The sequence below is a fragment of the Acomys russatus genome, chromosome 13 (genome assembly GCF_903995435.1).
Source record: "Acomys russatus chromosome 13, mAcoRus1.1, whole genome shotgun sequence".
NCBI classification, from domain to species: Eukaryota; Metazoa; Chordata; class Mammalia; order Rodentia; family Muridae; genus Acomys; species Acomys russatus.
In genome coordinates, this window is record NC_067149.1 from 1,631,941 (window position 1) to 1,649,063 (window position 17,123).

The following is a 17,123-nucleotide window of genomic DNA, read 5'->3' on the forward strand; positions in this document are numbered from 1 at the left end:
AGGAAAATTCCCACGCATTTGTTATGTTTTAGGCATATAGATAAGGGGTGTAGGGGTTAGAGAGGTACCTCAGCCAGCCCAAACTGTAGTCCCAGCACCCAATAGAACGGCATACAACCATTCCTAACACTACTTCCAGGAGGCCCGACGCTCTTTGCGGACACCCTACACAAAAGTGACAGACAAGCGGCAAAACACCCACACACATTAAAAAAAAAAAAGGACGTGATGGTGCATGCCTCTTATCCCAGCACTCAGGAGGGTTTCTGTGAGAGTCCCTGTCTCAATCACTAAAAATATTTTAAATACACACACACACACACACACACACACACACACACACACACACACACACACACACACACACACACAAATAAGGAAAGCCAAAACCTTGCATGGTTAGAAGAAGCTCAAGTCGTGCAGTTTACTGTAAGAGCAGCTGCAGGTAATGCCTATTTGCCCCTCCTCCCTGATACCTACATTCAACTAGCAAAAACACACGTAGACAGAGTTATAAAATAAAATGAACCCTTTTAAAAAGGGGCGAGGGTGATAGAGGTTACAATATCAAGAGCAACATGAGTCTTGAACTTCATATCACAGTAAGACACTGTCTTTAAAAGAATAAAAGGAGAAATGCATACAGGAAAAAAAAAAGAAAGAAAAGCCCATATCTGGTTGCTGTAATTCTCTGATACTGTAGTGAGGCACCTTGTGCTTTGCATTTTTTCAGGGAGGCTTCCCTACAGAGCCTTGAGTTCATGTTAAACCTCTTCCCCACCACTGAGCTAAGCCCCCATTACTTCTGCCCCCTTTTATACACATAATACCTGAGTCTCAGAAGTGGCTTGCTCAAAGTAAGTGTTGCTCACCTACTTAGCAGGGCAAAGTACTATTCTTTATCGTTCTCAGGAGAGGAAGATGATAGTAATCCCAGGGGAGGTAACAAAGTCTCAGGGCAGACAAGGTGTTTTCCAGCTCTAGTCTCCTAATTTAAGAGGCCAGCTTGGGCTCTTAGGGAGACACTGCCTCTAACAAACAAACAAACAAACAAAGTAATAAGCCCTGACTTCGCTTCATAATAGACTACAATTATAAATCAAAAGAAGCCAGGCGGTGGTAGCGCACGCCTTTAATCCCAGCACTCGCAAGGCAGAGGCAGGTGGATCTCTGTGAGTTCAAGTCTAGCCCGGTCTACAGAGTTAGTCCAGGACAGCCAAGGCTACACAGAGAAACCTTGTCTCGAAAACAAAAACAAACAAACAAACAAAAAAAGTCAAAAGAAACTCTTTACTCAACAAGTTTCATTTGGTCGTGGTATTTTATCACACCAACAGAAAGCAAAACAAGATGAAAGTTGGCACCAGAGCTGGGTGTTGCTGTGTTGGGGAAGATTGGGACGGAGGTTGGAAAGGGGCTGAGAAAGTTTTTAAAGTGCTTCGAACTTAATGAACGGTTGTGGAAACTTGGAAGATAATGCTGAGAGCAGTGCAGATGATGGAGGTCTGGCTTAAATGAAGTTTCAGAGGGAAGTCCGAGTCCCGTAAAAACTCTGTTGGGGGCGCCGGGCAGTGGTGGCGCACACCTTTAATCCCAGCACTCAGGAGGCAGAGGTAGGCGGATTGCTGTGAGTTCGAGGCCAGCCTGGTTTAAAAGCGAACCCAGGACAGCCAAGGCTACACAGAGAAACCCTGTCTCGAAGAAAAACAACAACAACTCTGTTGGGGATGATTGTGAGATAAATTTGTATTAAGGATCTGTGCCTTTGTCAGCTGAGGCTGAAGAATCAGCCACGATTAACAAGAAACCAGCACCACTAAAGTGAAACCTTAGCTTTAGTAGGACAATCCATGCTGGACAGCTGGAGCTGGGAAATTAGCTGTGATTATGAAGAGACAAGAAGGGCTGGAGAGATGGCTCAAAGGTTAAGAGCACTGGCTGCTCTTCCAAAGGTTCTGAGTTCAATTCCCAGCAACCGCATGGTGGCTCAATGTGATCTAATGCCTTCTTCTGGTGGGCAGACCACATGCAGGCAGAACATTGTATACATAATAAATATATAAATATTTTTATTTTTTAAATGATTTATTTATTATTTATACAGTATTCTGCCCACATGTGTGCCTGCCCACCACAAGAAGGCACCAGATCTCATTACAGGTGGTTATAAGCCACCTCTGCCTCCAGAGTGCTGGGATTAAAGGTATGCGACACCACTGCCCGGCTTTCACAACCATCTATAATGAGATCCAATGCCCTCTTCTGATGTGCCAGTGTACATGCAGGCAAAACACTGTAAATAAATCTAAAAAAAGAGGAAGAAGAAGAAGAAGAAGAAGAAGAAGAAGAAGAAGAAGAAGAAGAAGAAGAAGAAGAAGAAAGAAAGAAAAGAAAAGAAAAGAAGAAATACTGTAAAAAGTTAAGCCTCTTAAAAATATCCAAAGTAGCAGGGCATGGTGGTGCATGCTTTTAATCCCAGTATTCGGAAGGCAGAGGCAGGTGTATCACTGTTAGTTCAAGGCCAGCCTGGTCTACAAAGTGAGTTCCAGGACAATCAGAGCTACACAGAAAAACCCAGTCTCAAAAAAGCAAGATAAAATAACATGAAATATCCAAAGTCGGGGGCTAGAGAGATGACTCAGCAGTTAGGGGCACCACCTGCTCTTCCAGAGGTCCTGAGTTCAATTCCCAGCAATGACATAGTGGCTCACAACATGATCTGATGCTGTCTTCTGGCATGCTGGTGTACATGGAGACAAAGCACCCATATACATTAAGTAAATAAATAAATCTCTAAAATATCTGAAATCTTTTGACTGTGGGCTCCTGTAAATCAAAAGAAGTTACACACTTTCTTACTCATGCTTAGTTACATAAGTTTATACTTAGAGAGCCAGGGCGTAGTGACAATCAAATCAAAACCCAAACGCAACAGTGTCTAAAGTCCAGTGCTTGACGTCTGGGATCCACCCACAATCCTCTGGGCTCTACAACTCACAGCACACTGGGTTTGTTTCCCAGGCTCAGAGCGAATCCATTCATTTCACAGATGCTGCTGCCCTGGGAGGTCATCCTGCAGTCCCAGCATCTCCAATTTTCACAGGCTGCACCTTCACCAATGACCTCCCATCGACCTTGACCTTGGCACATGGTGCCAAACCTCAGCAGCTCTCCATGACCCCTGTATGTGTGTGCCACAACATTCATGTGGAGGTCCGGGGACAACTTTGGGAGTCAGTTCTCTCTTCTCACAATGTGGGTCCCAGGAATCAAACTCAGATCATCAGGTTTGGTGTCCTATTTAGGTTTCTGTTGCTGTGCTAGTCACCATGGCGACTTGAGGGAGGAAAGGGCCTGTTTCATCTTACAACTTTCAGGTCACAGGTCATCACTGAGGGAAGTCAACGCAGGAACCTGTAGGAGAAACTGAAGCAAAGACCTTGGAAGAAAGATACCGGCTTGCTTCTATGGCTTACTCAGCTTGCTTTTTGTATAACCTAGGATCACTTGTCCAGGGTGGCACCATCCATAGTGGGTTGGGCTTTTCCACATCAATCACTAATCAAGAAAATGCTCTATAGACTTGTCTACAGGACAAATCTGATTGAAGCATCTTCTCAGTTGAAGTTCTGTCTTCCCATCTTCCCAGATGACTCTAGCTTGTGAGGAACTGACAGCACACACACAGAGACTCCCTAACTAGTAGCAGTTAGCAACAAGCCAAACCATCTTGCCAGCCCCCAATGAGTGATCCTTCCTATGGCCTTGATGCCACTGGCTTTGTGGTCCTATGTATCGTGGAGCATTGGAATGCCTTAATTCTTTCCTAAAGAGAGACTTCCCTTTTGACTCTGTATATAGCACCATGGAAGCATTAAAGGTTTTTGTGTGTAATGTGGTGGTGTGTAAAGTTCAAAGAAGAACAAGACACGGATGATTGAGAATTTAGGAAGGGGGAAATGTTGGGGGGGGGTGGTCTATCTTCAGGTGAAAAGCTCATGAAAACAGCTCAGAAGCCCCCATCCTTGCCATGTTTGTTTGATGTACATATGTGTACATGTATTCATGTCCATGTATGTGTTTGCATCTATGCATGGAGGCCAGAGCTCAACCTCAGTTGTCCTTCACTCAGGAATTGTCTGTCTTGTTTTTCTTCTCTTCTTCATCCCCTCTTTCCCCCCCTTGAGACAGTGTCTCACTATGTAGGTGAGGCTGGCCTCTAACTCACAGAGATCCGCCTACCTGCTTCTGCCTCCCAAGAGCTGGGATTCACAGCATGTACCAGCCCACCCCTAAGTCCAAGTCTTTATTCACCGGCTCATATTTTTTGTTTTGGTTTGTTTTTTCTAGACAGGAGTTCTCTGTGTAACAGTGCTAGCTGTCCTGGAACTTGCTCTGTAGACCAGGCTGGCCTTGAATGCACAGAGATTCGCCTGCCTCTGCCTCGCAAGTACTGGAGTCAAAGGCGTGCGTGCGCCACCACTTTTTTTTTTTTTTTTTTTGAGACAAGGTATCTCTGTGTATCTGTGGCTGTCCTGGAATCACTTTGTAGACCAGGCTGGCCTCGAACTCACAGCGATCCACCTGCCTCTGCTTCCCGAGTGCTGGGATTAAAGGTGTGTGCCACCACACCCGGCGAGATAGCATCTCTTATTGATCTGATGCTGATGGCTAGTGATCCCCAGGGATCTGCCTGTCTCTTCCTTCCCAATTCTGGAAGTAAAAGACCACCATATTGGCGTGTGTGTGTGTGTGTGTGTGTGTGTGTGTGTTTGAAAAGGGGTCTCACTGTGTAGACCAGGTTAGCCTCAGTCTTACAGGGAGTCCTTACTTTCCCAGTGCTTGGATCAAAGGTTTATGATGCCACATTGGACGACACCCCTGACTTTTAAAAATGGGCTCTGGGTGTAACTCAGGTCCTTGTGCATGCAAGGCAAACACTTTATAAGGTCATCTCTCTGGTGTGTTTCTGGTTTTCTTTAAATGGGGCGTGTGTGTGTGTGTGTGTGTGTGTGTGTGTGTGTGTGTGTGTGTGTGTGCTCGCGTGCACAAGTGAGCCCATGCACACTGAAGTACAGGTGCCCCAGAGGATGATCTCCGTGAAGCTGGACTTACAGGTGGTTATGTGATGCCTGACTTGAGAGACGGGAACTGAACTTGCAAACTTGGATCCTCCTAAAGGGCACTTTGCCGTCTTTGTTTCATGTTCATTGGTGTTTTAGCGGCATGTATGTCTGTGTAAGGGTGTCAGGTCCCCTGGAACTGGAGTTAAAAACAGCTGTGAGCTGCCATGTGGAAGCTGGGAGTTGAACCTGGCTCCTCTAGAGGTTTTTGTTTGTTTTTTTGTTTTTGTTTCATTTGCTTTTGAGACAGGGTCTCTCCTATAGCCTAAACTGGCTTCAAACTAACTGTATCCAAGGATGTTCTTTTTTTTCCGAGACAGGGTTTTTCTGTGTAGCCTTGGCTGTCCTTGACTCACTTTGTAGACCAAGGATGTTCTTGAACTTGTAATCCTCCTGCCTCTACCTCCTGAGTGCTGGGACTACAGATATATGTGCCACCATCAAACCCAGGAGTTTGTTCATACGAGGCAGGCACTCTGTCAACTGAGTCAACTCGAGCAAACCCTTTCCTCTTTATCCTTCCATCTAGAGTCCCATTGGTCCTCTGAGAACCCTCAAGATGTAAAAAAATGGTGGGTTTCGTTTTCATGGGAATAGGCACAAAAGTCTGGTTTGTGGATTCCATAAAGATCTGTCTGTGTAGGACAGGGTCAAGTAGGAAAAGGGGCTCCCAGGGAAAAGGGGCTCCCAGGGCTTCACTGGGATCCAACGTCTTCAATGGGATCCAAGTGGCCCAGGGGAAAGGGCCATCTTCTGGAATGTAGTCCTCTGAGTGACAGGTTTCCTTTTCTTCTTTTAATTACATTAATGTATGTGTGTGCGTGGTATGTAGTATGTTTCTGTGTTCATAGGGAGTGTGTATGTATGTCTGTGCTTGTGTCTGTGGGGTGTGTATATGTGTGTCTGTGTCTGTGAGGTGTAGGTATGTGTGTCTGTGGGGTGTAGGTATGTGTGTCTGTTGGTGGGGTGTGTGTATGTGTGTCTGTGGGGTATGTGTGTCTGTGGGATGTGTGTCTGTATGTCTGTGGGGTATGTGTATCTGTCTGTGTGTCTGTGGGGCATGTGTATGGCTATAGTGTGTTTCTGTGTGTGTGGTGTTTCTGTATTTAGATTGTATGTGTGTGTACACCTGTCTTTGTGGTGTGTGTGTGTGTGTGTGTGTGTGTGTGTGTGTGTGTGTGTGTGTGTGTATGAGAGAGAGAGAAAGAGAGAGAGATTTTAACCAAACAGCAGCTTTTACTGAGCTCCAGTGGTATGGCCTAGTAAGGCCAGTGCAGCAGGCTGCCCTGAAGGGCCAGTCTATGGCATGATGGAAGATGCAGAGTTGCACACATCCGGGATGCCCTTCGGCACTCACTGGGTGGCCTCCAGGATTCTCTGGAGACCAGAACAGGGCAGTGTAGCCTTTCTCTCTTCCGGGTCAGGCTGGGTCAGTCCTCAGTCCCTAAAGCAGTGCCTTCTTCCTAGGCCTATGGTTTATTACTGTCCCCGTCACTCGTCGGAAGGAAGATGACCAGCAGCACAATCAGGATGATGAGCAGGCCACCAGCCACTGCCAGCCCCAGGTAGATCCGGCATCGAATATTCTCCCAGCGCTTCTTCTGGGCTAGAGTCTTGGTCGTCTTGCTGAAGGCTGAACTCTGTGGATATCCAGAGATACAGAGAGAGAGATACAGAGCGTGTGTGCGTTAATGGTTCCACAGGGTCTCAAAGCCAGCTCTCTATCCCCATGCTAGCACACACCATCTCCTGCATCCTCCCATCCTGCCTGCTGCCTCTCTGAGATGCATTGTGCTCTGCCACCCCTCCATCTTGGCTCTTGATCTCAGTCACTGCTCTAACGCTTGGCTCTCCACCCTGCTAGGTCGCGCCCGCTTAGCAATGCGAGCCTGTGACCGCACTAGGGATGCACATGGTTCCAAAGACTTCTTGTGGTTTATTTGTTTGTAAGACAGGGTCTCCTGTAGCTCAGGCTTGGACTCTCTGGGTACCTGAGAATGGACTTCTGATGCTCTGGCCTCTGTCCCCTGAGTGCAGAGATTGTAGGTATACCAGCACTTGTGGTTCATGTCATGGTGGGGAGTGAGCCCAGGGCTGTGCATGCCAGCTGAACACTACCAGCAGAGCTGCAGCCCCAACCCAAGGGTATCTATGTGAAACCTTCTTGTAGGAAACCAGAAGTCCCGCACTGGTGAGCAAGTAAGCCTTGGACCCCACCTAGGGCCTCATCTTCCCCAGCAAAGCCTAAGAGCTCCCTCTAAGGGTCAAACTTCTCCTGTACCCCCACCCACCCACCCCCCCATACCCTCCTACCCCCTCACCCCTCGGCGGCCACACACCATGTCCAGGAGCTGGTCCGAGCGCTGCTCCAGCTCTGCCAGCTTGCCTTCCCGCTCCAGGACCTTGTCGAAATTGTTGAGCATGATCTCCGTCACTTCGTCTGCCTGCCGTTGGCATCGCTCCAGTTCTTTCCCTGCCTGAGCACCAAGCCCAAGGTCAAGACTGCAAGTGTTCCCCACCCAGCCCTCCTCTGCCACAAAAGACCTAAACTCCCCCACCCCACCCCCGCCCCATCCCCTACAGTGTCTGAGTATGGTGCGTGAGTAATAGCATCCTTTGTGTGTAGAGGCATGAGATATTCAGGTTAAAGGGCTGCCTTCCGAGCAGTTTACCTCGGGCTTGTAGGTCTGTACCGGTATCCATCTGCTCTGGATTTCAGCATCTCAGCTTCTTTTCCGTTACCCCAAATGGGGAGCTTCCCAGGGGTCCCCACCTTCCCACAGCCCAGACACTTTGCTCACCTGCTCCGTGATGGCATCTACCCAATGTTCACTTGGCTTCCCGCTGACCCCAAGAAGTAGCAAAAACCAGGGAGCCAGCCAGGAAAACAAGCCACTGCACAGCACTAGAAGGTCCCTGGAGACCATGTTACAAGAGCGCCTCTGCCTAGAAGCCCTCACAAACGGAGCAGCTCACCCCTCTCTCTTCCGATCTCTGACCTGTCAGGCCAGGTCGGCCTCTGAGCTAATGTGCTCTCCATCTCAGTGACCACCTATTTCCTTTCCTCCTGGGAACTGTAGACCCTCTGGCCTTTGGCCCCCAGCCTTCCAGTCAGCCAGGGCTTCACTGGGATCCCAGTGGCAATCTCTGACTTCTAAACCTGGGGGGCGCAGCTTGACCTAACCAAGAAACCAAGTTTGCTTTGGAGGATTGGGAGGAGAAGGGCACAAGTTTCAGTCTGGGGAGGTGAAAGGGAAAGAGAGGGAGATGGGTAGAGGGGAAAGGGGGCGGGGCCAAAAGCCCTGCTGTGTCTAGAAGCCAAGTGCTGAGACTATAAGCAGATCTATTCAGGAAGACAAACGTCGGAGGATTAGCAAACCACAGCAACTCCCTCCTCTCAGCCCAGCCTGTCCCAGCCCAGCCGGCCCTATTCTATCTCCTCTCCACAAAGAGTATCAGCCCCCACCCCCTTTCCTGCCAGCCCGTATCTCCCATTGTTTGCAGCAGACATTTTGGCACTTGACAGAATTCCACTTAAAACCAGAGAATTTGTGTTGGAAGAGACCTGGTAGTCACAGAGGATTACCTCCTACATGGGCAAGAATCCGCACACAGGACATCGCAGCTGCCTTGCACCCTGCCTCAGAGCATTCCCGGTGTATGAGTCCTCTCATAGGCACCCAGGGGTAAGATGGGGGGGCAGCACCCTAGCCCCATCCTCCAGAAGCCCAGGAGGCCAACACAGTGCTGCTGATCACCGCAAGGACCCAGGAACCGGGCTAGTGGTTTGATGGCCTACCCAAAAGGAACTGAGTCTCCGAAGAGGCTCTCCTGTTTTGCTTAGCTAGCCCAGCAGGCATTTCGAGGGACTGGCATCTGAAACCCAAACAGGTCAATATTTACCCAAGAGCTAGAAAAACAGCGTGTTTTAAGTGTGGAGCAGGCAAACCTGGGCGGGGCAGAGGGTGTTCAGATGCTGGGACACCGGGGAGCAGACAACAGGGAACTCGCGTTTCCTCCCATTCCTGAGTCACTTGTCATCCCCACCGCGATGACTGTGTTGTTGGACAAGGCTCCATTGTTTGACCTTCCCACATCCCAGTACTCCAAAGCACAGACTTGGGAACAGACAAAGAGTCTACAAGTAGTAGAATCCCTATAGAGACTGATGGCATGCTGGGGATATGTTTGTCCTTTATTATTGTAGGGGGACACAATGGATTCTGGGCATCAAACTCAGGTCAGCAGGCTTGCGTGGAAAGCGCTTTACCTGTTGGGCTACCTCACCCGCCCTGTGTGTTTGTTTGTCTCTGTCTGTCTGTGTCTCTCTCGTGCGTGTGTGTGTGTGTGTGTGTGTGTGTGTGTGTGTGTGTGTGTGTGCACTGTATGAGCATCTGGTATACACACACACGTGCTTGCTAATACACCTGCCTATAATGTACCCAGAAGCCAGAGGATGATGGCAGGCGCCCTGTCTTATGCCCTCTCACTGAACCTGGAAGAGTCTGGCAGCCAGAAAATCCCACCAGTTCTCCCGTCTCTTTCCCAGTCCCCCAGGCACTAAGGTTACAGGCACGTGCAGCTATGCCCAGCTTTTCCCATGTGGTCTGGGCATGACCTCAGGTTCTCACGCTTCCGTGACAAGCGCTGTTAACTACTGGGCCATCGCCCCAGCATTCTTTTCCTTTATCTTTCCTTTTTCTTTCTTTCTTTTTTTTTTCTGGGACAAAGTCTTGCAAAGCCCAGGTAGGCCTCTGACATACTATACAGCCCAAATGACCCTGTACTTCTGATCTCATTAGCAGTACAGGTGTGCTCTACCAGGCCCAATTTATGTGGTGGGAGCGATCAAAGCCCAGGGCTCCTTCGTTCACGCTTGGGTAAGCACTCTACCTACGGGAACTACATCTTCAGCTCCACTGGATGTCGTTATCTTATTCTGGAACAAGAAGTAATGCAGGGGAAAAAAAATGAAATAAATTAAAAATTAAAAAGAAGAAGAAGTAATGCAGGGTCACATTCTATGGCAAGCTGGTTGTGCCTCTGGCTGCAGTCTGGAGGAGCCTTTCCCTTCACAGTGAAGCCAGGCCTATCACTTACTGGGAGCTAAAATGACCTTCAGGCCTAAAAGAACACATATGCTTCGGGGACCACAGCCACCACCAAATCCTGGCCCACTTTGGTCCCCCTCAACCAGAGGGGAAAGGACCCTGACTGTGTCTCTGCTGGCAGTATAAACAAGCCATCGCTAGGGAAAGTGTTGGGGACGAGCTGAGCAAACAGAGGGCGAGGGCCATGCTGTCCTGTGCCGTTTGTAACTCAGCCAAGGCCCTGGCATCTGGGAGACACCTGACAGGTGTTTTCTGCATGACTCGCACCTGTTTTCAGGGAGCTCTCTCTCTCTCCAGCTGGGGGAAAAGAAACATGTAATACCATCAGAGAAGAGTCCAGTAACACACCAGCCGCCCACAGAGGGAGGAGATTCCAAGGGTCAGAACTGTAACCAAAAGGGCAGGTGTCGGGATGGAGCTAGGCCATTCTGGCAGAGACAGGGGCATAGCCCACTAGTGAAGGGGCAGAAGGTGGAAGGACTAGGCGGGGCTAGGAGAAGCAGCAGAAGTCAAGGGGTGGAAACTAAGCTGGACGGTGGTGGCACACACCTTTAATCCCAGCACTTGGGAGGCAGAGGCAGGCGGATCGCTGTGAGTTCGAGGCCAGCCTGGTCTACAAAGCGAGTCCAGGACAGCCAAGGCTAACACAGAGAAACCCTGTCTCGAAAAACAGGAAGAAAAAAAAAAAAAAAAAAAAAGGCAGAAGCTAGTATGGAATTGATAAAGGAGGTGATACCCAACCAAGTCAGGTGGGGCTGCGCACATCACTTGAAGGAGCTCCAGTTCCAGGCTAGCCTGGGCTATACAGTGAGATCTGCCTGAAAAGCAAGACACAACACTAGGTGTGAGACACGCCTGCAATTCCAACATTCCAGAGGCAGAGGCAAGAGAACCAGAGAAGTTCAAGGCTATATTTGGCCCCAGGACACATAAGATCATCTTAAGGCAGGGGCTGGGATTGTGTGGGCTGGGAAGATGGCTCAGTGGGTAAGAGTTTTGCTGTGTGTGTTCATAAGCTCCTGGGTTTGGATCCTAAGCACCCACGTAAAAAGCCAGTCATGGCTGCACACCCCAATAACCCCAGCTCTTGGAGAGTGGAAACAGAGGATCATTGGGTCTTACTGGTCGCCATTTTGGCTCCGGGCTTGGCGGGAGGCCTAGTCTGAAGGGGATAAGGCAAGGAGTGATGGAGCAGAATAACGCCTGCACAGAGAGAGCTTCAGACTCTCGTGTTAGTGAGACCCAGGAGTGAATAGAAGTGAGAAGTCCAGACAGAAGCCAGACAGGGAGGAGATGTCCATTAGCGAGGCTATGAGGCGATGCCCACAGGGTCAGGAAAACAGAGAGGGAGAAGAGGAAGTGGGGAGGAGGGGTTCAGTGAGAGAAGTATTTCTGAGACCTGCCAGCACAGGGCAGGACTTGGGGGTTTTGAGCCAAAGGGAAGCAGAGAGGAGTGGTTGCCAGACATCCGGTTGTGATTGTGCAGGGAGCACTCTTGTCAGATTGGTACCATCTGTACAGATTATCCCCTACAACACATAACATCACCCATGCACGCGTGCGCACTGCACACACACACACACACACACACACACACACACACACACACACGCTCGCACAGGTAGGGAATAAACTCAGGGCCACAAAACACAAAATACAGGGCAGTTGTTCTGCCCAAAGGACGCACTCCACCATCTAGAGCACCCGTCTGGATTTTCTGGGCTCCATACCCTGGGCGCGACTGAAAACCCACTCTCAATCCTGTCTGTTGAGCCAGAAGTGCTCAGTGTCAGAGCACTTGCCTACTGTGGGTGGTCATAAGTTCAGTTACCAAGTCACAAAAAAATGAAAAGAAACAGAAACAAAAAGAAGCTGGGCACTGGTGGTGCACGCCTTTCATCTCAGCACTTGGAAGGCAGAAGAAGGAGGATCTCTGAGTTCGAGGCCAGCCTGGTCTACAAAGAGAGTCCAGGACAGCCAGGATGAGAAATCCCCTCTCGAAAAGCCAAATAAAAACCAAACCAAACCAAACAACAAACAAAATAAAACAAAAACCCTTCCCGTTGCTGAGACAGGAGGATTGCATTAGCCCATAAATTCCAGCAACATATTGGAACTCGGCATCTCTCCTCCCCGTTTTGTTTTGTCAAGCTAGGCTGCTTGAACTCACAGATATCTGCCTGCCTCTGCCTGAGACCATGTCTCTCAAAATCAAGAAGTAGGGTGTGGTCACGCATGTATACAACCCCAGCCTGTGGGAGGGCAGAGCTCATAAGATGGTAGAGGAAGATTCCCAGAGCCTGCTAGCTCACACCCATGTGAAAACGGTGTGTACTGGTGAGCTCGGGGCACGGGAGGAAGCCGGACCCCAGAACCTGCTGAAGGCTGAGCCCTGGCCTCAGCAAACAAGACCCTATCTTAAAAACAAGGTGTGCTGCCTCCCTCGTCTCACATGCTGCCTGCCTCTGCCTCCTACCAGTTGAGTAACTGACGCTGAAAATGTGACCTCTCTCACTGGCCACTTCCTGTTTCAGAAAGCTGTGGTCCTAACAGTGCTTTCCTCATACGCCCCATTATATTAGCTCAGGTTATGTGACATCATATAGACAAAAGCCTAAACAATGCCTGACCTGACTAAATGATAAATAACAGCAATTAGTATTAGTGTAGACCAAATTTTCATCTTTTTCTTTCTTTTTGGTTTTTCAAGACAAGGTTTCTCTGTGTAATCTTGGCTGTCCTGGACTTGCTTTGTAGACTAGGCTGGCTCGAACCCACAGCAATCCACCTGCCTCTGCCTCCCGAGTGCTGGGATTAAAGGCATATGCCCCCATGCCTGGCTCCATCTTTTCTTTTTATTAAAAACTTATTTATTTATTTAGATATTTGAGACAGAATTTTTCTTCATAGCCCTGGCCATCCTAGAACTTGTTCTGCAGACCAGGCTGGCCTCAGACTCAGACATCCACCTGCCTCTGCCTCCTGAGTGCTGGGATTAAAGGTGTGTACCACCGCTGCCCAGCTGATTTTATTTTTTTAAACACGTGAATTTTTTTCCTTTCTTTCCCCCCAAGACAGGTCTCTCTGTGTAGCCTTGGCTGTCCTGAACTCACTGTGTAGACCAGGCTGGCCTCGAACTCACAGCGATCCGCCTGCCTCTGCCTCCTAAGTGCTGGGATTAAAGGCGTGAGCTACCACGCCTGGCATGAATTTTTTTTAATGTTTATTTATTTTATGTGAATGAGTGTTTCCTCTGTGTGTGTGTGTGTGTGTGTGTGTGTGTGTGTGTGTGCGCGTCCAGTGCCCAAGGAAGTCGGAGAGGCTGTCAGACTTCTGTGTAACTGGAATTATGGATTGATGAGAGCTGCCTTGTAGGTTCTGGGAGTCAAATCCAGGTCCTCTACAGGAACAACTGGTGTTTTTTGTTTGTTTGTTTGTTTTTTGAGACAGGATTTCTCTGTGTAACAGCCCTGGCTGTCCTGGACTCACTTTATAGACCAGGCTGGCCTCAAACTCACAGTGATCCACCTGTCTCTGCTTCCCAAGTGCTGGGACTAAAGGTGTGTGCCACCACTGCCTGGCTGTTTGTTTTGGTTCTGCTTTTTTTTTTTTTTTTCGGGATTTTTAAATTTTTATTTTTATGTGTATGGCTGTTTTGTCTGCATGTATGTCTGTGCACTAGGTGCATACAGATGCGTGAGTAAGCCAGAAGAGGGTGTCCACCTCCCTGGAACTGGAGTTACAGGCAGCTGTCAGCTTCCATGTGGGTGCTGGGAACCAGATCTGTCCCTGTTTTGCAGACCAGAGGTGTTAAATTGCCCAGAGTAAATAGGTAACCAATCTGAGGGTAGAATCGAGACTTTAGGGCTGCATGTCTAAACCCCTGTGCTAAACCAGATACAGGAGAAGTGGGAGGTCTGATGCCACAGCTGGCTAACGACTGCCACCCAACTCAGTTGTGTGCAAAGGAGAGAGGCCGGTGGCTATACACCAAATTCTGCCAGATGAAAGACTTCAAGAATTATTTTAGGCACACATCTTTAATCCAGTACTTGGGAGATAGAAGCAGGTGGATCTCTGTGAGTTCGAGGCCAGCCTGGTCTACAAAGTGAGTCCAGAACAGCCAGGCTGTTACACAGAGAAACCCTGTCTCAAAGAAAAAAAAAAAAAAGGAAAAAAATAATTATTTTTTAGGTTGAGCATAGTTGTGGACACATTTAGTTCCAGCACTCAGTAGACAAAGTTTGAGACCAGTCAGGTCTACATAGTGGTACCTTCTTTAAAAAGAAAAGAGAATTATCCTATAGCTGGGCATGGTGGCAAATACTTGTAATCCTAGCACTTGGGAGGCAGAGGCAGGAACATCGCAGCAACTTCAAGGTCAGCTTTGCCTACATAGATAGTTTAAGGGCAAGCTATATAACAAGACTACCTAAAAAAAATTATAATAATTAATTCCATTCAGGCATGGTGGCTCAGCTATATAGTGAGTTCCACACCAACCTTGTCTACATGAGCACTTATCCTACAAAAAAATAAAAAACAAAAAACAAACAACAACAAAAACAAGCAAGCTAAATAATTTTAAAAGTTATTTATAGTGGGGCTAGAGGAATGGCTCAGCATTTAAAAGCATTCACTGCTTTTCCATAGGACCTGGGTTCCCAGCACCCACTTGGCAGCTCACAGCTACCTGTAATTCCAGTATGAGGTGGTCCAGCACCCTCTTCTGGACGCCACAGGCACTGCACGTACATGGTACACATACACGCAGGCAAAACATGCAGACACATAAAATAAAATCTTTTCCACATGGTTTAGGGAGAGGCCTCCATAAATAAAGCTCCCGTTGCTCGGGTATGAGAGCCAGAGTTTGGACCCCTAGCACCCACATAAAAGCCAAGGCAGTTTGCTGTAATCCTAGTGCTCTGGGTCCCAAGGACAAGCTGGCCAGCTAGACTACACAAAATGGCGAGCTTCAGGTTGAGCCAGAGGCCCTGCCTCCATAAATAAAGTAGAGAGCTGTTGAATAGGACATCGACCTCTGACTCCCACACGTACCTAAACACATACATAGCCATACATGTGAGCAAGCATGTATAGGACACACGTTATCATTACTCACCTCCCATCTTCCCTATCACTTGCTTGTCCTGTTCCAGTGGCACAAAAGAACTGCTATTTTTTTTTTTTTAATCTTTTTGACCAAATGAGTCACAAAGAAGGAAAGGGAAAGTGGGGGTCGGGGGTGGACTAGGGGCTGTGGGAAAGAGCTGGGGACAGAAAAGTGGGAAGACAGAGGAAGAAGAAGCAGATGGGAGAGCTGGAGCCAGGCTGGAGGAACAATATTAATGCACCTCCCCCAGGCTCTGAACCTCCTTTTACCTGAGGCCCACTCATGAGTATCCTAAGGTTCTCCAGTCCAGCCATATAACCTAACCTGGCTCAGGCTTCATTCTAGAACCTCTCCCCCAAGAGCTGAGGGCCAGCTTAAAGACCACCCCCAACCTCCTCCCATCTCCCGCTGCACTCTCGGAAGTGGGCTCTCAGCTCCAGCCTAGTCCCAGAGCCTCCCTCAGTTTCCTGGTGTGGTCTGAAAGCTAAGGGCTGCCCTTCCTGCCACACTTCCCTTTCCTGCCCCCCCACACCCCCACCCCGGTTGCCACCTCTAGCGGAGCCACAGCCACGCAGCCTTAGAGTGCGGAACTTGCTTCCTTCCAGGCTGGCCCCTCTTTCCCGGAACCCCCACAGGGGAGGAAGGGGATCCCGGTACCAGGGGTCCCCGGACATTTTGGCCTTGGAAATGGCAAGTCTGCAAGCAGGAACATGGGTGAGCCAACTCAAGATTATGTTACTAGGTAGAGTTTAGGAAAGAGCAAGTCTATGTCACACTGATCATTTCATGGAACTTTTACAGTAAACAACTTATTTTCTCTTTCCCTGAGAAAAGTGTTTATCCTTCAGTACCCGGCCTGCAGCTGCCTCCTCTACCAGGCATCTGCTCAAGTTTCTAACCCTTGGGCCAGCTCTGGCTCTCCTAGCCCGGGAGAGAGCTGGAGAGGTCATCACGTTACCTAGCCTTTCTTAGCAAAGGGTTCTGAGTGCCTGGCAGCAACGACCATAAACATCTTCTTTAACCTCTCAAGGACCCACTAAGGTACGTATTGCTGCCGCTACTTCACTGTGCGGAAAAGGAGGCTCAGGGAGGTTAAGTGACTTGCCCGGTATTGCCGGGGGCTGATAACTTGCGGCAGGAGCGTGGGAAGCTACAGCTCCGCTCACTCCGCCCCGACGGGGCGCACTCCGGAGTCTCCCTCCCCGGCTGCCTGCAAATCCGGGGTCTGGGCCTTGCGACCAGCGTGACCCACGCCCCTGGTGTTCAATCGCCCTCTGCCCCTGCCCGGCTCACCATCGCCTCCGCAGCCGCCGCCACCGCCTGCTCGCCGGCTCTGGCTCCTCTACCCCGAGCGGCCTCAGTGCCCGCGGCCGGGGAGGAAGCCGTGGGGCGGGGCGGGCCCTCGGGCCAAGGGGGCGGGGGGCGCGCCTTCTCAGGGGTGCCCGACCCGGGCAAACCGAAAGCGGCGGCGACAGGGCACGCGAGGCGCCTCCTGCCGGGCCACCAGCGTCCTGGTGACACCTGGTGACACTTGAGCCTGGTGAATTGGGGAACGATGTCTCTTGGATCTGGGGCTGCATTAGGAGTTAGCCATGGAGGCGTCATTCCGTCGTCATGCGACAAGCATCCGTGAGTGCTAAGTCCTAAGAGATGACTGGAACAAGCCAGGAGAGGTGTTTGTCACCTTGGTGTATATGGCCCAAAATTAAAAATACATCCAAAGTTTTGATTGTTTTCAGACGGAGCACGCAGCATTCTGAATACATTATATGC

At 49.4% G+C, this 17,123-nt stretch overlaps 1 protein-coding gene across 2 annotated transcripts; it reads right to left on the reverse strand.

The window, feature by feature from the left end:
• Positions 1-6,345: 6,345 nt before the first annotated feature.
• On the reverse strand, positions 6,346-16,868 carry Vamp5 (vesicle associated membrane protein 5). Of its 2 annotated transcripts, none has more exons than XM_051154738.1 (3): positions 16,644-16,868; positions 7,463-7,600; positions 6,346-6,763 (listed from the first exon to the last, which is right to left on the reverse strand). In XM_051154738.1, exons 1-3 carry the CDS (start codon positions 16,644-16,646, stop codon positions 6,593-6,595), a joined length of 312 nt encoding a protein of 103 aa, XP_051010695.1. In that variant the 5' UTR covers positions 16,647-16,868; the 3' UTR covers positions 6,346-6,592. The 2 variants fall into 2 exon arrangements, with proteins under 2 accessions (XP_051010695.1, XP_051010696.1); XM_051154739.1 differs by having other exon boundaries at positions 7,463-7,596; positions 16,644-16,756.
• Positions 16,869-17,123: the final 255 nt, after the last annotated feature.